General features: G+C 40.2%; 2 protein-coding genes across 2 annotated transcripts in view; both read right to left on the minus strand.

Annotated features, from left to right (window-relative positions):
- The window catches only part of THSD1 (thrombospondin type 1 domain containing 1), a 13,368-nt gene extending 2,718 nt beyond the window's left edge, over positions 1-10,650 (minus strand). The window contains exons 1-4 of the mRNA XM_075199050.1: positions 9,971-10,650; positions 7,774-7,920; positions 4,418-5,386; positions 2,391-2,549 (exon numbers count right to left, since the gene is read on the minus strand). Of these exons, the coding sequence (XP_075055151.1) occupies positions 2,391-2,549; positions 4,418-5,386; positions 7,774-7,831 (1,186 nt within the window). The 5' untranslated portion in view covers positions 7,832-7,920; positions 9,971-10,650. The remainder of the gene's footprint in view (positions 1-2,390; positions 2,550-4,417; positions 5,387-7,773; positions 7,921-9,970) is intronic.
- Positions 10,651-11,647: 997 nt separating this feature from the next.
- Positions 11,648-21,424, minus strand: part of VPS36 (vacuolar protein sorting 36 homolog) — a 34,655-nt gene continuing 24,878 nt past the window's right edge. The window contains exons 9-14 of the mRNA XM_075199051.1: positions 20,448-20,582; positions 20,143-20,208; positions 19,635-19,699; positions 15,186-15,270; positions 14,985-15,061; positions 11,648-14,911 (exon numbers count right to left, since the gene is read on the minus strand). Of these exons, the coding sequence (XP_075055152.1) occupies positions 14,818-14,911; positions 14,985-15,061; positions 15,186-15,270; positions 19,635-19,699; positions 20,143-20,208; positions 20,448-20,582 (522 nt within the window). The 3' untranslated portion in view covers positions 11,648-14,817. The remainder of the gene's footprint in view (positions 14,912-14,984; positions 15,062-15,185; positions 15,271-19,634; positions 19,700-20,142; positions 20,209-20,447; positions 20,583-21,424) is intronic.

Raw genomic sequence — 21,424 nt, forward strand, 5'->3', positions numbered from 1 at the left:
AACCCGCTGGAAAACTCTCAGCTTGATACATTTAACCCTAGAACTGCTACACTTATAAATATTGGGGGATTGTCTCAATTTTGACATTTAACAAGTCATGATACCATCAAAGGTACGACTCTGCTAATCTGCTACATTACATTCATGCAGGTGCTTGTAAAATTAATAAATACGGATTACATATAGGATTTATGTATATTGGTGGGGGTGTAGTGAAAATCATGGATGGTCACAGGCAGATGCATAACATTCACCGGGTCACTTAGCCACACTTTTTTTGGGGTGCAAACGACTCTGTGTGTCTCACTGTGTATGCACCAGGCCCCGCGCATGCTTAATAGAGCAGAGTGGGGGCCCCAAGAGCACATAGACTATCATTGCCAGGAACCCTTACCGCAGCCCACCATAGCACCAGCATGGACTGCTCCAGTGGTAGTTCTGCCATTGGTCACATAAGTAGATTATATTAAATGTACACACATATAATTGACAGCCCAATAAAAGAGGACAGTACAAAGTGGTGCCACTCACTGAAAATCAGTTTACAGCTGGGGATGCTGGAGAATAGATACAGCTGAATGTGCAGGTAACAGATGTTAATCCCTAAATGTTTCTATGTGTCTAGGGGCCTTATAAACCAGCTGCGAATATGAGAAGAGACAACTAAACAATCCGGAAAGACACACTGCAGTATGTGTTATGTAAAGAATGTTATTATACAATACTGCAAACCTTTATGCCGGCTGCTAATTATGTGAAAGTTCCACTTAAATATGACTGTATACCTTTATGCATGATATGCTGTTCCTATGGTATAAAACAATATGGTTTCTAATTTTAGTGTACATTGTTTGTAGAGAAACTCATTTTAGTATAATTAAACCAATTATTGTAATTTGAAATTAAATATAACAATAAATCCTAAAAACATTAAAGAGCAAGTAAAGCCACTATTTGACATTGCTTTGTATTGCTGAGCTAAAGGATATAAAAGTTCGCTTTGCCTGTAATTTAAAAAGGTATATAGACTCCGTCTTCCATGCAATTCCACTAAGCTCGATTTCGCTCCTCTGCAGTAGACTGCCATATTTAGAGGGAGGTGCTTCTCTACCAAAGCAGACACAAAGTGACTGACAGTTTGGGGAACTTGCTTTGCAAAATAGAACTGTTCGGATTGGTTGATTCAAAACATACACGGGGACAGATCCAGTGATGTCATAGTAACTGGAATTATTGCATTCTCAGCTAGAAGACCTGTATCTCGTCAGGACATGGTCCTAAAGATGTAGGAGGACATTCAGCTGTCTGTAGAGGAGTGGAGAGGTAATCATTTAACAGCTTCATGGTTCATATCTGAAAATTATGTTTGGAGATTAGTGGTCTTTAAATGCGACTCCTTTGTGGAACCTTCCTACCTTTTGCAGAATTTTCAGATCCAAAAAGAATAGACCATTAACTGGTAGTCCTTTTTATAAAACATGTCTTTAGCATCTACCTGCATAACTATGGGCAGCTTTCATACAGTAACAATCAGTGGTCGAAGTGGACATTTAGAAGTGGCGGTATATGTCATGGGAATGTAAATTAATGGAATTTTATAGTGTTACAATGAAGGCAGCAGGAGAAGTGGCGTTATGGCATACCCCCATATACACCTCCTCTTCAACCACTGGTAACAACTTAGAGCAAGCAGCTCTGATATGGCCTAAGCCCTGTATTTGTCAGCCGTCCAATATACACTGTAGGCATCACTCAGAGGTGCACCCATTTATTGGCATAAGATATGCATTTCTGCACTACGCATGCGCACAAAAAAATTCATCCATATCAAGATTTTTGTATATTAGTAAACTTTTATCCTCTTACACCTGGAAAGATGGAACGGGGATGGGCAAGTTAAAGAAATTAAAAACAATCTAATTATCAAGTGAAGCATAGGTTGCAAGGCTGTTCTATAGGTAACTGATATGTTCTCCTAGAAAGGTTTCGATTTGTTAAGCTGCAACTTGCAAATATTTGTTTACACCATATTCTGAGACAAATGCAAAGTTATATAGTACATATGTTATAAATACATTCCAAAACAAATACTAAGCATACGGTTTATATATGTATTTTGCCCTAAAAGAGTCTACAAATTACAAATTTCTGTACATCTAATAAAAGAGGAATGGGAATATTGTAGTCTCTTTACAGCAACGTTTTGGTTATAAGTGTCATTGCAGCAGCTATATTTATTATGCTTAAAACCTTCAGCAAACCAACCAATATTTTTTCTTCTAGACAGGCGTTCCGGTAAACCCACCACTATAAATCACTCATTCACCTTTGTTATATGACCCAAATATTGCTCTCAGAAATTAAACCTGAATAGAAAGGAGTTGACATACTTGAGCAATCCTCAAGAGAGCAGAGCGAAGTCTCCTTTGTGCTCTCACTGCAGAGCGGGTTTACAGGTGAGACGGAAAGGCAAGTCCTGTATCGTTGTCTGTGGCCATTTCCACACGTGGTGCTGCAAGGACTCCAAGGCTGCCATAGGCTCCACGTCTCTAAAATAAATAATTTCCCAAGTATTTCCATAAGAGCAGCTACAGTCAAACAATTAGTCCATTGTTTTTTTATTCATTAAAGTCGTTGTCTACAGTTGACCAAAACTTTCTTAAAATAACATGCCCCCCCCACTATAGCATCAGGACCCCACAACCCCACTATAGCACCAGGACCCCCACCCCCACTATAACACCGGGACCCCCCACCCCCACTATAACACCGGGACCCCCCACCCCCACTATAACACCGGGACCCCCACCCCCACTATAACACCGGGACCCCCCACCCCCACTATAACACCGGGACCCCCCACCCCCACTATAACACCGGGACCCCCCACCGACACTATAGCACCGGGACCCCCCACCCCCACTATAGCACCAGGACCCCCCACCCCCACTATAGCACCAGGACCCCCCAGTCCCCACTATAGCACCAGGACCCCCCACCCCCACTATAGCACCAGGACCCCCCCACCCCCACTATAGCACCAGGACCCCCCCACCCCCACTATAGCACCAGGACCCCCCACCCCCACTATAGCACCAGGACCCCCCAGTCCCCACTATAGCACCAGGACCCCCCACCCCCACTATAGCACCAGGACCCCCCCACCCCCACTATAGCACCAGGACCCCCCCACCCCCACTATAGCACCAGGACCCCCCACCCCCACTATAGCACCAGGACCCCCCAGTCCCCACTATAGCACCAGGACCCCCCAGTCCCCACTATAGCACCAGGACCCCACCCCTACTATAGCACCAGGACCCCCCACCCCCACTATAGCACCAGGACCCCCCACCCCCACTATAGCACCAGGACCCCCCAGTCCCCACTATAGCACCAGGACCCCCCCACCCCCACTATAGCACCAGGACCCCCCAGTCCCCACTATAGCACCAGGACCCCCTACCCCCACTATAGCACCAGGACCCCCCAGTCCCCACTATAGCACCAGGACCCCCCAGTCCCCACTATAACACCGGGACCCACCACCCCCACTATAACACCGGGACCCCCCCTCAAGTACTCTATGGAGAGTGGTAGACTGCAGCACAATCTCTCTTCTGGATTTATATAATAAAGGAGAGTGATGGTAGTGCGGTGCTGCTCTTTGGAACATCAGGGTTAACCCCATACCAAGGAATATAAGGGACCAGAACACTGTTGGCTACTAAACAAATGCTCAAACTGAGGAGGAGATGGAGACAATCGTGTTTAAACTACCTCATAGCAGAAACTGCATAACTCAACTTCAACTTCCAAATGTATTTCTATGCTGTGTTTGCAAAGTTAAAGCAACGGAAAGGTTATATCGGCTGTATTATATGAAGCTTAATAGAAAACGCCTTTTTCCCTGAAATACGTTTTTTGCACGTGCATTTTATAGGCTGTATATTGCGCTCATGCAATCATGAATCAAGATCATTCATCATGCCCTTGTGTTGTTAATTGCAGTAGAATAATCCCAATTCAATAAGTTAAATACATTAATTACAATTTGTTTGGGGACATAGTATTGTATTGAATCATATTGCCTCTGCATTTGGATTTATAGTACGCTAATAAATAAGCAAGTCTTATTCATGAGAACTGACATCCAGGAAATGCAGTTTACAATGCAGCCCTTTGAGTCAATACTTCACCCACTGTGTTTTTAGAGCATAATATGGGCTATTGCCAAGACAGACTTTGCACTTACAGATAAGACTGTTATGCTCTTGTTAGGGCTCATCAGTGCAAGATAGGATTTTTCTGCTCAGCATGTGGAACACTATAGAGACAGCTTTACTAAAACAATAAGAAGAGTTAGGGAAAAGGTTCTGCCATGTTTACAGAAGTGTTAAACAGTTGACATACACACCTATTTCTCTCCGCATCTCCACGCACTGTTTGGCTCTTGGAGCTGAATAGCTACTGCTATCACTCGAAGACATCATGAACTCAAAACAGTACTTATTTTTTCCAATCTCAAATAACGTGCAGTTAAAGCGAGTGTTCTTTTCTCCTTTCTGTAGGATATTTTCTGCTAATGTAGTGACACTTTCACCTAGGCTCCTGGGTGACTCTTTGTACACGATCATTCTCCCCTCAATGTAATTACAAGGTGGGGCTATAACATAAACACCCATAGAGGCATCACATTTTTTGTCTGTCACTGTTACCAGTTTATATTTAAAGGTCTTCACAAGGTCAACAGGTCCAATGTAAGCAATCACTGACTCAGAGAGCAACGACTTCAGGAACACGGTGATGAAGGCTTCAGGTCGCACAGATGCACATTCAAACTCCACCCACTGAGATGTGGACAAAGGGATCTCCTTGTACGTTTTATACAGCATGAATCTATCAGCTTTGGGTTCCTCTATTTCTTGAAAGCTGTGAGTGTGTTCGACCTCCAGTAACATCCTGGGTTGCCGATCAGGAAATCCAGAGCACAGCTGCTCATTGGTGAAGACCCCCACCTGGAAGGATCTCAGCATATCTTTTGACGTCCTGTTCAGATCAATGTGAAACATGGGCCAGGTGACATTTAGGGGACTGCTTATAATATGGACCACACTTTCATTTATGCTCTCAATTTTCATTTGAAATTGATAGAGTCCAGCTAAAGTAAAATAGATGCACTCAAATTCCAGGTGACCTTGGGACTTGTTTGCAGGAAGCTCTTTGCTTGTAACTGTTTGATTGTTCTTAACATCCAGCAAGATTACAGAAGCATTTGTTGATAAACTGGTATTGTCCGGGATGTAAAAATCCACATGCACTGGGGCTTTGCGTAAGGCTGTGTGATGAGTTTGCCTCAGAAGGAGATAGCCAGAGTCACTAAAAACTGGGGGAAAAGAAAGAACTGGTTGGAAAAAGCCCATATATGCAGTACCTAAACTTTGGCATTACCTTGCTCCAATACACTGGGACTCTATACGTGTGTCTACTGTGAGAAGAATGTTTAACTTCCCACCCATCAAATAACAGGTGTACTGGAAGACGTCACAAACCAGCCAGTGATGTAACTAGAAATTATCTTGGTCCCATAGCAAAAATTTGGTAATGGCCCACATGTACCGCCCAATGGTGAAAAATTTGCATACATCTGGGGATTAGACAGGAAGAGCGTGCCTCCATCTCCTGTGGCCTACATAGCAACTGCGCCCCCTGCAGTTAGGGTAGTTACGTCCCTTGCATAGAGCAGACTACAGGACAGCACAGTTGGGCCGGTAATGAGCTGGCTCACATCACACCATATAGCCACAAGACCAGATAGGAGAACCATAGTGATACAACAACACAGCGCTTCCTCATTATGCTGCCAGCACAGAATACTGGCATTACAGCATGGGAGTCTTACACACAGTGTGACATATACCACAATACAGGGATGTACAGTAGAGAATATACCTGGCAGAAAGGGAGGATTACATTATAAATGAGCTTGTAAGAAGAGGGAGCACTGTATAAGTTACTTATTTGTGTGCATCATACACAAAGCATTCCCTCTAATCTCACACGCTACATTATGCTCTGCTGTCTTTTTACCCCATATTTCCCCAATTGCAGTATCCTGTACTGTGAATACCTAAAAGCAATGTAAGTGTTCTGTACTGGCAGGCACGTGGCAGACTGATTGGCAGCAGTGTAAATCACTATGCTTCCTGGTTAGACATTTATTACAACACTTTAATGTGTCCGCTTTGTGTCTAGCTCCCAACAATCCTGATTTTCATGGGTCAGACCAATTTTTGTTTTATTCAGAGATTACAAGGGGTATCGCCTGCTTGGAAGGGATATGGCTTTAAGAGAAAATGGTTATGGCATAGGCGGGTGTTGAAGAATCTTCTCCTACGATATGATTCTCAAGCCATTTCATGCATTGTTCAAAGTATCTCCCATCCTCCCAGCCACATGGCAACATTAGCTATTTTGCATGTATTTGTAAAACCCCACACACAACTCGGGTTTCAAAGCGGTTATCTGAAACTGACCATAGACAAAGTAGGGTGTTGGGACACTGGGAGGATCACTTGTTTTTTTACTGTTGGACACATACACAGTGGGGAGAACCAACATGGGTGATGACATCATCACCCCTGGACACAAGAAGCTCCACATGTGTGTGGTGAATCACCACGCACACGCTGCTGCTGGGAGTTTCCAGGTCTGGACTATAAAAGTCCAGACCCGGGACTCCTCCCTTTCTCTTGCTGCCTACTGCCACTGGACAACACAGTACACTACAGAAAATACACTAGGAACACTACACTCATAGGGACACACTACACTAAAGAAAAAAAATATATATATATTATATATATATATATATTTTACACTATACTATTCTATAGGATTACACTACAGTACAGAAAAGATACATTACAGTACAGAAAATATATATACACATTATACTGCAGAAAACCTACACTAAGCTGCAAGAAAGGATTCTATGCTACAGGAACGTTCCCTACACTGCAGATAAAGAATCGGACCCAGGATACAAGGACTTGATAAGTGTCATTAATATATATATCCATAGAGCTATATGTGTATTTGTAATGTGGATTTAACTATTTATATACATATAACTGTGTAGCTATTGTCTGATATCTGTGATAGTTAAATCAATATTATAAATACTGATTCTTATCAAGGATACATATGCAAATCTAGCATAGTGTAAGGAATAACGGTGGTGAACCTAGGGTTAATGTTATATTGATATACTATGTTATGTTGAACAACGTTATGATATATGTGTGAATTGTGAATACAAGCTTTTCTGTGTTAACAGTAAAATACTTTGATTTAAATACATACATATGTTGTGAGTATTGGTTATTTATAACGAATATATACTGTGAAGTACTGCTGAGATACAGTGATTATTGGATAAATAGTTCTGTAAAACTTGTGTTATTTAGTGTGGTCAAAAGACTGAGTAAGGCAGGTAAGGCGCTACCAAAGGTCCTTTAACAGCGGGTTAGGTGTGACCTAATCTATCCTGACTTTCAGTGGGGAATGTTGCATGTATGTTTGTATCGTGTGACTTTGAAACGGCACCGAGTGACGCCTTATAAAGACATAATTAGAAAGAATCATGGGGCAAGAAACAGGAGTTTTGGAATGATCTTAGGTGAAGAATGAATGAGACAGAAGAAGATAGCAATGAATGTTTTTCAAACAAATGCCTTTTTATTGTATTTTGTTTAGTAAGACAGCACTTACCACAATCCCAGAGAACAAGCAGCGATATGTAGGTGTATATGCTCAGTAGTGGTCTCATTCTGTTACTAGCAGTGTGTGTCACTCCATGACCAATCACATGTACACATACCAGCTCCCGCAGGATTGTTACTAGCACAGGTGCGTTACCTGGAAATAAACAAACGGAAATGTGAATAAGCTACCCCATTTACTCATCATTTCTAGACACGACATGTTTTGTACATACTGTAGGGAGATTTGGGAGATATTGCCGATCTCTGGAACCCCACATATACGAGAGACAGTGCTTGGGAAATACAACACAAAATTTAGCTGCTAGAGCAAAACATCTGTATGGTTGTAGTCACCCTTCAGAGCAATCCGGATTTTAATCTCAATTTTCTTTCTGGTATCTAAATTTTGCATTTGCATAGGAATGCTAAGTGTGCTTCAAATATCGATCTGCTAAGTCATAAGTTATCAACACCACCAGAAGACACAAACACAGATAAAATTTAAGCTACAAAACTCAACCTGCACCTAAACTAAACGTGAAAACCTGCAGCCATTGAAAATATTATAACAATATATAACAACAGTAAATTGTTAAACAAAACAAAAGACAAAGACACAGTAAGTAAATGAAATGGACATGAACGGGTCACTTGGTTTTTTTTGTCACCCAATGTAGAATTGTTTATCATTTAAGCCTCTTAACAAAGGAAATGGCAGTCTGAGAAGCTCACTGCCGCATACCTAGAATACAGGCAATAAACGAAAAACACCAGTAAACACCACAAAAGATTTTGATCATATGCAACTTCTGTATTATATACTGCAAGCAATATTATTTCTATAAGTACTCTATACTCTTATATTCTACCATAGTTTTTTATTTTATTTTTTTTAAAAAAAGACCTTTTATTTTCTATACCACTAGTATTTTACATAGGGTTAGTTTAACAACTGCTCTAGTGATACAGAGAGCACTGTCCTGTTGACCAAAATATGGAGGGTATGTCCTAAGGCAGGTTCAATGGCTCCCAACTAAACTGGCCCTGGTGTGTGGGTTTGTTCTATGAAAATTAGATCGTAACATTCAGTGGAACAGAATTATCGGGTTGTGCCTGAGGGCTAATATAAACTTACCAGTGAGTCTTTAGACCATGGGAGGGGAAACAGAAGTATCCATAGGAAATCCACATAAACACAGTGTGACGTACCATCTCCTTAAGGATGGCATCCTACTCGAAATCAAACCTAAGGCTCTAGCACAGAGGCGGCACTGCCAACCAATGTGCCACCATGCCAACCATTAACACCTTGATATCCTGGGGACAATTTATGTAGAGTTTGTTGGTAAAGCACACAGAAAGTGGACGATGCACAGAAAAAAAAAACCCAACTTTCGGTAAAGATCATGTGCAACATAAAATATCAGGAGCTGTTACGGAAATGTACAAATACCCTTTCATACAGAATCAACTTTCCTTTCCTCTGTAGTACTTGGATACACAACATAATAATGCACACACAACACGGTTACTGCAGAAATAATAATTATATACAGTACCTTACCTGTACATGTTGTCATGTTTATGATCAATAAAGCTACACTGTCTCTCAAGCTGCTATGAGCGCCCGGGGAAGGCCTTAAACCATCAAACGTTAACAAAATGGAACAATATAACAACTACATAAAAACATAACACAAACTGCGCCAGTTTTAGCAAAATATAACTGTGATAAGCAACACAGTATGTTAATATATATATATAATCTATTATGTAAAAGAAGCTATGGATTTGCTTTTAAGTACACTGATACAATAGGGCCTTTATGTTACCAAATTTGCACTGAAGTGCAGCAACCAATCAGCAATTCGGTTTTATTTGCTACTAGCACAAGTTAGACAATGAAAACAAAAGTCTGATTGGCTGCTATGGGTTAGTGCAAATTGTGTATCTAAGCACTATTTTAGTAAATGAGCCGTGGCCTTTTATATGGTAAATTATATAAAAATAAAAAAATATATAAGCTGCAGGGCACGTTTTTGGAAGCAAAGAGAAAAGAAAACATGTTTGGAGCTAAAAGTAAATTTTAGTTGGCATTGAAATATTTTTCACATTACAGTAATGCAGTTTATAGTTCATAGCAGTGACAGGTGAGCAAGTCTTTACTTGTCAAACCTGTATTAAGAACAGAACATAAACCTTACCTCCACACTATCAGCCAATGAGACGGCCTTGCTGCATCTCAGTGTCTCGGCTGTCTATTCTTCCAGGGTGCATGCAAGGCTTACTCCTCATAGTCACCTGCGATACTGCTGCAATCTCCAAGGTGCACTCCAGAGCTATAGGCATGTCACTGGCACTAGGATGGCTGCGGCTCAGCTGGAGTCGTTAGAAAGATTTGGCTCACCAGTTCCCCAGACAAGCTGCTGCTAATACAATCCCCTCCCTGAAGGAAGGGTGGAGAGGGAAAAGGATGGACTACTCCCCTCTCTGCTTCTTTCACAAACTAAGGCAAAAGGGAAACAGAACGAGAGATATTCAAGCAGATCCATACGTTCATTGTGTGGTGGGATCTGGTCTCACAACAGTGCAATCCCATCAGGAAATGTAGGAAGGAAACGCATAGGAACAACGGCTATAGGCTCAGATCTTTGAAAATTAATATTTGCTTTATGTGTGACTATTCATATATGCATTGCGGAAAGTGGCATCCACAAATTGAACACTTTTACCTACGTATATTGTATACATATCAAGGGTGAACTTGCCAATTTGGCTTCATTTAAATAATGAAACACTCATCTCACTATGTAGATGTTTGTGTATTGAACTTTGAAGTGAATGTAATTCCTTTAATTCAGCAACCTCCTTTCTCCCTACACAAAGCTCAACATGTATTACACCAGTTCTATGTCCAGCATTCTCTAACCCAGTACAAGTAACTGATGATTGTTTCAGCATAAGCTGTGCAGTGTGTAACAATGCACCCATGTCAGTATGGGGAACAATTAATCCAAAACCTGACAAGCTTTCGGAGCTTTATGCCTCCATAAGTGTTCCATTCAGAAGATAGCGTGTGGAAAGGTTAAATACTTGCAAAGTGCTCATCGAAACAAGAAGTGTCTGACTGCACAAAGGGCCCACGTGTCCAGCTCCACCCTGGCCCCACGTGGCCGGCTCCACCACGCTCCACATGGTCGGTTCCACCATAGCCCCTAAAGATTTGTAGAAATGTAATCCGCTGTTCAGTCCCAAATGCCTCACTAAAGTGCGCCCGGCTGTCATCTGAAAAGCAGAGGCGGTCTGGCACGTTCAGTGGCCCAATTCAGACTTAAAGCTAAACTGGTTGGAGACTCTTGACCAGAGCATACATTTCAAATGTGTCCTTAAGAAGTGAAGTCAATATTTTTTGGCTTAACAAGTGCTTCAGACATTTCAATTACTTGTATTGAAGCAGAAAGATCTTGGACTTGGTGTTGCATTAACTAAATTCAATAATGGGTCATCCTATGTTCTTACTGTGCAAACACTCAATAACCAGTGATACTGTCCTACTAAAAAGTGGAAAATGTATTCATCAAACTGACTGATGTAAAGACACATAGTACTAAATGGACTACACGGACATCACAGAGTCGGCACATTCTTTTTAAAGGTCCACTAATTATCTTGAATTAGTAGAAATTCTTGTTTTCTGACCATGGGATGGACCTTCAGGCATAAACGGGCCCTTTGTAGCATCATGTGGGGTGAACATTCTTTTTGTGCAAGAAGCTCCTCATTTACATTATAACCCCCAGCCCCTTATTTACCATTTCTGCCCACCGCAAGCTTTACAAACGCCACAATGACCTTTATGTGGACAGGAAAAGTACACTAGATTATTTCATTTTTTTATTGATTAGCACTAAGAAAATACATTTTCAGACATAAAAAATATCAAATATCTGTAATATAACTGGATAATGGGAATCTGAGGTGAAATTTGTTTTCATCTCACATTTCTCTAAATACAACATCACTGGTGTAACCCAATGTACAACATATTAATCTGACAAACAGGTTCTTTTCTTTTTTTTAAAGACAAATGGCTTTATATCTTGCTGAATATGTGCACTCTCTAATGTGCATGCAAACTTGATTAAAATATAAGTAACTGTGTTCATTATTTTACAACACAGTGGGGGGTATTCAATTGTCAGCGAGTTTTTTTTTGACCGTGTTAAGCCATTTTAACGCTGGTTTTTTTAACATTTTCGAGCGGGTTAACTTTACCCGCAATTCAATTCCCTTTTTAACGATACGTTTTTTTTCATCAAACGGTCCTCTCGCGCTCCAGTACAAGGTCTATTGAAAGTATAGGGTGTGCGAGAGGCAGTCGCATTGAGAGTTATTCAATAGTTTTTTAACGCGGCGGGTAAAACAGGAAAATATGCTGTTTTATCTCGCACCTCCTTGGGGTGTGTTAAAAATAAAAAACCTCTGAAAAGTATTTGAAATCATGTAAAAATGTGAAAAAAAAATTAAACCTATGTTTATCACTAATGCCTAACTTGTGTAAGTTGATTTTCTTGTGAAAAAATAATGAAATAAAAAAAAAAAAACACAAATTATATTTATGTATGTTTTTGGTACAAATATGAATGTAGTAATGTGTTTTGACATGGTATAGATGATTGTATGGTAAAAAATAGCTCAATTAAAAAATATGCTAAAGAAAGTACTGTAATGTAGATATTATCAATGTGTAATGCAATCTAATGTAAGGAAATGTATGCAAAACCTTTCTTTTGTGTTATACATGACTGTGTTAAAACTCCCCTTCATGCCCCCTAAAATCTCGCAAACAACTTTTAACCCACGGGGGCAGCGTTCCCCCTTTTTCAATTGAATTGCACGAGTTTTCCCGTTGCGCTAACTCAAAACGGTCACTATTGCCATCAAAAAACCGTGGGAGTTTTTTTTTTTTGTTATTACAAACCGGGGAAAAAAAACAAAAAACTCGCTAACAATTGAATACCCCCCAGTATGTTCTGTTACACGTATTAAAGTGCATATCTCCATTCATTTAATCCAATATAATGCATAAAAAATGCACCACATATGCTATAGTTCAGGGGTAGGCAACCTGTGGCTCTCCAGGTGTTTGTGAAACTACAAGTACCAGCATGCTTTGCCAGTAGATAAACAGCAGATAGGTGGCAAGGCATGCTGGGATTTGTAGTTTTACAACACCTGGCGAGCTTTTAGCAGAATACTGTAGTCAGACTGATGAAAGTCAGTGTCTGATTGGTTGTCATGAATAAAAGCGTGTATTCTACTTTCACTATTTTATAAAATATGTCCTAAGGCTGTAAACCAGGCCTGTCCAACCTGCGGCCCCCCAGATGTTGTGAAACTACAAGTCCTAGCATGCCCTTCCAGCTATCAACTGGTTGTCTACTGGCAAAGCATGCTGGGGCTTGTAGTTTCACAACACCTGGAGGGCCGCAGGTTGGACAGGCCTGCTGTAAACAAAGCCCAAGGACAATGGGAGAATTTGCTCACCTTGCATCCTAAACAGAGCACGATCCCGGCAAACTGTTATGCAAATCGTGCAGGAATCAGAATCATTGGTCTCAATGCCTGCACACGTCTGCTGTTCACACAAGCGGTTGTGTAATTAGTGGGTTAGAGCATAATGCTAGAAAATGTACAAAGCCTCTCACTGCATTTTGTGTGGATCCAGTTTATACGATCATCCGGGCAAACAGCAGAGGCAGATCCCATGGTCGGCTCTATTGTAAGAGTGCTCTGCTTCCATCATGTGCAGTTTAGATTGCAGTGTGAACAGATTATGCAATAGTACACATCTGAACGAGCTCTAAATAATATAGAAAATATGGAGAGACACCTGTCTGTCAGCCACTCTCAGCAGTGTGAGTAAATGAAAGCTAAGCAGTCAGCCTAAGGCTTTTAACACAAAGTGTGGCAACAAAAAATAAGTCAACTAAGTCTTTGATGATTTCCAGGTACAAATCACCATACACAGAACAAGTGTTCATATCATGATGACGGACAGAAGAGGGGAGCTTGAAGTGCACACAGCAGTGGTAACAATGACCTTTATGCAGGCTGATCTCTTATAGAACATAATGACACAATCCACAAGTACACTTTTCACTGTAGATGCACGTTAACAGTTAGTGTGCTCTGCATGGGAATACCGTTCAATCTCCTTCATCCCAGTCATTAGAGCAAGTAACCCCTGCAGGCTATTAATATAGATCAAAATGTGTGTATTACAAAGTTAAATAATGTATCTGGAACAACCTAAGTGGAAATACGTCAAATCTGTATCATGCTGCCTGCCTTGTGTCTTTGTCGACAATAAGTATCTTACACTGTGCATAAGATAGAATTACTTGTCTCTTTTACATCAGTCGCGGGCAGGACTAAAGACTACGCAAAAGACTTCCAGGGTTATATTTACTGAGCGGCAGTTTCCAGTCATTTGTTTTAAAATGGCAATTTTTTTTATAGTAAAAGTGCACTGGGTTTTGTCTTTAATAGGCCTCTTTAAGAAAATGACAGCAGATGCCACTTAGTGAATATACCCCCCAGTCTCCTGGTTAATAAATGCTCAATGAAATGGTAAATTCACTCACAGGGACAGGGCCACCGATGTCACTGTAATGTCAAATTTTATTAACGGACACCATGTTTTGTCATTTGAACTTTTTGTCCTACATCAGTAACCTTATAGACGTTGCACAAGAGCAGTGAGACATGTACATTGCTGATAATGACAGGGTGATGAAATTCTACGTTACACTTTACATCAGAAGCTGCAGTGGAAGTCATGGTAGGGACCAGTCTACATTATCTTCATACTTCATGTGTGGAAATTTGAATTTTTGCATGTGATCAACTCTGTGTCCTTTAAAAACATCATTAACCAATGACTATTGTGCACAATGCTGCATTGCCCTGTGGGCTGGATAATCTGCTGAAGATGATGTTCAGTGATGTGTTCACTAGCTTTAATTGTACACAGATCACCCAACAGTTTCTATATCTGTGTCAAAAACAGGTTTGGATAGAAGCGCAAACCTTCAACGGAGTCATCTCTGCATAGGTGTCCCATGTTTTCTGCTAATAGGAGCCTGCCAAAGAGAATAATACCGTTAGTATAATTCACAATAACATGAGAACAACCAATAAACCAACTGGAAATACCTTTCTTTGGCCAGCAGAACAGACATTCCGACAATCTTGGCAAACTCTTCAGAAGTCAGCGAGCCCCTTTCAGATACCTGGTAAAAGACAAAGCATCTCTTTTATTCTTTAAATGACAAACCTTATAATATTTAATTACTAATACTTAGGGAATAAACTAAAGGGAAGAAGGCCTTCAGGATAATATAAAATTTACAGTACCGTTTCTAAAGCAGAAGCAACCATTTCTTCTTCATTGTGAGACTGATGTTCAATTACCATGACGCCACTATCAAATATACGAAGCCTGTAAAATGCAAAACTGAATGAGATCCCGCAAGTTGTTTAATACATTTACTGGTTCTTTTAGCCAAACTCTCTGGTGAGTAGAACTGTGGGTCATCTACAATTACTGTGTCTTAGATCAGTGTTTCTTAAACCTGGTCCTCAGGACCCCCAACAGTGCAGGCTTTCCATATCTCCTGGCTTTAACACAGGTGTATTCATTACTGACGGACACATTGTAACAGATCCACAGGTGGTATAGTTATTTCCCTTGTCACCTGGAAAACCTGCACTGTTAGGGGCCCTGAGGACAGGGTTTGAGAAACAATGTCTTGAGTATATAACTCCAGTGCACTGGTTCTCCCAACTATATAACCATAACAATAATATTTTATATAAATACTTTCCTTAATATTTGCTGTAGGCAAGTACAGAGGTTATACAGGGTTGGGGTACTTTTATAGAATTGTACAGAATACCAACATGCTAGATATATGAATTTCAGTTCACATAAAACGTACATTTGACACTACAATCTTATGTTTTCTAGATCAGTATGACAGGAGTCTGACATCCCTACTAGGTGCGGTTGGGGGACTCCACTCTTTCTACTAACTCTCAGTCTGTGGCTTCTTCCTTGCCAACATCCCCCTCATCACATTATGACATTGCCCCTATCACATGTAGCCCTGCCCTCACTTGTGGTCAGGCCACTGCCACAAAATTAGCACACTTACTAGAATACTTTATGGTGCTGTAAAAGTTTCCATGATCTGATTTGCTATGCTGCAGTAAGGTGTCCATGATCTGATTGGCTATGCTGTTGTAAAGGTTCCCTTGATCTGATTAGGTATGCTGTTGTAAAGGTTCCCATAATCTGATTGGCTATGCTGCAGTAAGGTTTCCATGATCTGATTGGCTATGGTGTTGTAAGGTTCCCTTGATCTGATTGGCTATGCTGCTGTAACGTTCCCTTGATCTAGTTGGCTATGCTGCTGTAAGGTTCCCTTGATCTGGTTGGCTATGCTGCTGTAAGGTTCCCTTGATCTGGTTGGCTATGCTGCTGTAAGGTTCCCTTGATCTGGTTGGCTATGCTGCTGTAAGGTTCCCTTGATCTGGTTGGCTATGCTGCTGTAAGGTTCCCTTGATCTGGTTGGCTATGCTGCTGTAAGGTTCCCTTGATCTGGTTGGCTATGCTGCTGTAAGGTTCCCTTGATCTGGTTGGCTATGCTGCTGTAAGGTTCCCTTGATCTGGTTGGCTATGCTGCTGTAAGGTTCCCTTGATCTGGTTGGCTATGCTGCTGTAAGGTTCCCTTGATCTGGTTGGCTATGCTGCTGTAAGGTTCCCTTGATCTGGTTGGCTATGCTGCTGTAAGGTTCCCTTGATCTGGTTGGCTATGCTGCTGTAAGGTTCCCTTGATCTGGTTGGCTATGCTGCTGTAAGGTTCCCTTGATCTGGTTGGCTATGCTGTAAACATATAATGATCTGATTGCTAAAGAAGCTGAGGACATCCTGGACAAGCAATAGATGAAGATGAAATACAGTAAGGCTGGGTAATACACTACAGTATTTTCAGCAGATTATCGGGTCAATCATCGATAAAGGACAGTTCGGCCCGATATTGCATTAGTGTAAACACAGCAATGATGGATGATAATCGTTCAAAAGCTCATCGTATCGTTTCATTTGACTTTTAAATTGAACTAAAAATGTCTTTCAACGATGGATCAATGTCACTCCAATCCTGCAGTGTGTGTGCACTCATGACCGGCAGTGTCCATAGATCTCCAAGGAGTGTGCAGAGTCACGATCTTTACAGCCGATGATTATGACAGATGAAGAGCACAGATGGGACGGTAAATCATGTAAAATGTGTTTAGTGGGTACACATAAATTGTTGGTAAAATCATTAAGGATATTGCATCTGGAGACATTTTGTATAGTGTGTACCCTGCCTAAAATGTACTGAATCTACACACCATAAAAAGACCCCTACTAGACATGCCTAGAACGACAATGACTTCAATGACTATCAAAGTAAGGCTAGGTTCACACTGGCCCGAAGATAGCACGAAAAACCTCCAGTCAGCCGACATCCAACCGTTTCGTCAGATATCGTGTGTGTGTATAGTGACACGATGATCTAAAGTCATCCCAAAGTGGCGATCATTGTTTCATTTGGTTGGTCGTACTGTTTAATGTTTTCCGATCAATCACCAACCAATCATGTAGTGTGTATGCGCTCATGCTCACAATCTCCATAGAGTATACAGTCGTATTCTTTTCAGCCGATGTTAGCGATGAATGTCCCGGTGAATAAATGTAGAGAGTGTGGTAGAAGGAATAATTCATTTGTTTGTTCGGAGACAGAATGTTTTGTTTCAGAGTCACATAAGCTAACGAAATTCGTTAGGACATGTGGATAGCTATAACAAGGTGTTTTAATCAGTGTGACAATCTGACAAGAATGAATGAATGAATATTGTGCTGTCATTCTCTGAAGACTAGAGGACCAGATGAAGAGCACAGATCTGAAGGTAAATCCTGTCAGTGTGTACGCATGAATCATCAGACTGATCAGACTTTCAGTCGTAGGTACAATAATTTGAGATAACACGTCGGTCGGAAAATCCTTCAGTGTGTACCTAGTCTAAGCATCCTGCAGATCTGATTATATCTCTGTCCTTTTATGTACAATGCTCCTATAGCACTATTGGGCACTAATTGAGGAGTAGTATGTTATAACCTATCCATTCTGATATAGGCTATTTGATAACAACTTTTATTTAGTCCAATAGCCCCAACAAAGAGGTAATATTTCCTTTACTGTACTCTACTACACTGTCAAACTGACATTCTTAGCTATATATACACAAAATAATACTGCCTGCCTGCAATCTATTCTGATTTCTCAATTCAAAGGATTGTGGTACAAGGCTGAAAGGATAATGCCGTCATTTGAAGGGAGGTGAAATTTCTATTTATACATTTCGGAATTTTGATCATAACTTTATGAATCATAGCTGGGAGACCATGTTGTTAAGTGATCATCCTGGTGTTGTCATACCCCCCCAGAGACCTTTTACTATCTCTTGCAGCAACCTACTTACTTCAAAAAGGGTAGTGGATAAGAAGAATAGCCTCCCATCAGAGGTGGTAGAGGCTAATACAGTAGAGCAATTTAAACATGCCTGGGATAGACATAAGGATATCCTTACAAATAACTAAAGATGAAATAGGGTTGGAGGTTACCATAGGTTAAAAAATGGGCAGACTAAATGGGCCAAGTGGTTGTTATCTGCTGTCAAATTCTATGTTTGTCGAGTTCCACAACAGCTGAAGTCATGTCACAGAAACATGCAGTACATAGTTTATTAATTCCTGACCCTTACAGATGGTCTATGTCACCTAGTATGAAATGCTCTGTTCCAAAACCTCCTAAAAATGTTACATATTAATCGATTTAAAAAAAACAAACAAAAAAAAAAAACACACCCTTCTCATCAATTAGCTAAAAATACCTGGAAACAGCATGTAAACAAATTGATTTTCTGTAGAGCACATGTCTGGTTAATAATGCCGTTAGAATAATTCACAATAGCAGGCTCAATTTACTAAAGCATAGTGAAGAATTTTAAAGAGACACAAAGGGGCAGATTCAATTTTTCGCAAGGTGCCACGATGTGTCCACGGAACAGTCTGCAGACACACATCACCTTTATGTTTTTACTCAAATCTCTGCTAATTTTCTCCTTGCATCTCTATGGGATGGGAAAATGAGCAGAGATTTCTTACCGTATTGGCCAGCAATGCGAGCAGAAGGACATCATGGCAAAATGAATATGCCCCAAAGTGTTTTATTAAAGACCGCTCTTCATATCATATATGTCTTTCTAATGCTATTGCCAATTTACATAATGTCTATCTAGTGCTACGAACACTTGAAAGGTTGCTAGATACTCAGTTTTCTTGCGTCTCCTTTGTCAGGAAAGCCATGCAACAAATTATATTGTCTTGGATCCCCAGGAACATTTCAGCTTTGATATTCTTATGAAACATTAGCCACCCAAGGTGATCAAAGATTGACAAGTAGCACATGGACCAAGACCCTATATAGATGGTGTCTTCCTGCTCTCAGGTGTGTTGCCGAGAGACGTCCTGCAGATTATATATACAGCCTTCAGAAATAGCTGCACACATTATTGTTTAGAGCAGGTCAAGTGCTCCTAGACAGGAAGTTTAACTGAGGTCATCACTGTATTTCATACAGGAGTCTGCCAGACACTTATTTGTGAGCAGGGAAGGAAAGCGTTGGGAGTCAGAGGAACTACACTGCTTTCTTTTACAAAATAAAAGGAAACTAGAATAAATGGCAGGTTTCTTACCGCAGCGGAAGCTTCAGAGATTCTAACATTCTGCAGGCATTTACCAAATCCTCTGGAGAAAGCAACTGGAAGATAATAGAAATGTCACTTTACTCTTAGCTTTCTCAAGTCTATAACAGTTGTTTAACCTCTCATTTAAAAGACTACAGTGTATGTTTCTAGTGGCCCATATGAAATCTACACAGAATCAGGATTCTTCTACCTGACTGTGTGTTAATAACCAGACATACTTTAAGGATTACATTATATTTTTCTACTGAAAGCTGCAATGACGAGAGACATATTTTAGATGGTTAAAATATCTACTGAATCTAAATCCTCTTTTTTAATATGCAACAGCAAAGTAAAAAGAAATCCTAAAAGTACTTCAATATCTAGGTACTATGATATACTAGTGAACTGAAAAACGTTGACAATTCATAAAGACGCATCCAGTTGGCCATCAATGGAACCATGTAACTATGGTGTATATAGTGCAAAACACTGATTATTATCCAATTTCCCTTACCTCCATGCCCCTGGCCCGGTTTACTAAGCAGTATACTTCTGTAAGAGACATTATGCCGCCTCGTTCCTGGAGAAATACCAAGACACAGGTTATGAGATAATCTTTACATCTTAAGCTCAGAATTAATAGAAAGTAAATGATATCCAGTTCATATTTACATAATTGCTCACAGTAATTTACCGGATACATTTCCTAACTTCTTTAAAAAATGCAAAACAACTGCATATCGGATTAATGTGAAAAAAGGTACCGGATAGTAACCTGCATAAAACTTATACGGAAAGATAGGACACTCTTGTCCTCACCTCTAATGGTGTCTGTAACATTGTCGCCAGCTGCTTTGCCAGTTGCATGTGGTAGTGCGTCCCTGATCCGTGCGTTTCCCGGGTGACAGGATTGGCGATTCCCATGCTCAGTAGGTAGGATTTAAACTTGATAGTCTACAGAAATAAATTGGTGAAGTCACACAATTGTGAATATTGTGTACACTGTATGGAGTCCATAGAATATTCACAATTAAATGTAGATAAAAAGAAAACAACACCTATTAAGCACTTCTTAAAAGATATTTACATCCTCTTTTGTAAATTAATTTTTTATAATTTTTTTTCAAACATCAGTGCACTGATAGGGTTACTGATATGTCAAATTTGTTGAATTACATTAATTATTATTGTTTTTTTGGGAATGTTGTTGTAAATAAACAAGTTATATTTTATTGTTTGGATACAAAATTGTGTTTATCAATAATAGACTGGAAAAAAAAGAAACCTCAGCACAGTAGTTTATAAGGTATTAGAGTACACACGCTCTAGTCTACAGCTGCAGAGGACTCACATTTCTAACGCTATATAAAGTGTTAATTCTTTTAGAGTACATCCACCCAGCACCTAGGGATTTATTAAAATGGTCAAATGCATGTTGATAAGGACAGTCGCCACCACTAACTAGTCGATTCTGATTGGCTGATTGAGAATTCACCTCTGACACAGAGATAGGTGCTTTTATCATTCATCTTGCTTAGATCATATGATTTTGTGGGCGTATTTGAAAAAAAAAATATATATATATTTTTATACTTTCATTTGTTATGCAAGAAGGAGTATTACATAAGGCCGAATAGTGAATGCGTTTTTCACTACCGGAACACGCTGAACACGTTTTTTCTTGTGCCTATGACCAGGTTGCGTTTATCATCATCATCAACATTTATTTATATAGCACCAGCAAATTCCGTAGCGCTTTACAATTGGGAATGTGGGTGTATTCATGCCTGATGTAA

This window comes from Mixophyes fleayi, chromosome 2, assembly GCF_038048845.1.
Source record: "Mixophyes fleayi isolate aMixFle1 chromosome 2, aMixFle1.hap1, whole genome shotgun sequence".
NCBI classification, from domain to species: Eukaryota; Metazoa; Chordata; class Amphibia; order Anura; family Limnodynastidae; genus Mixophyes; species Mixophyes fleayi.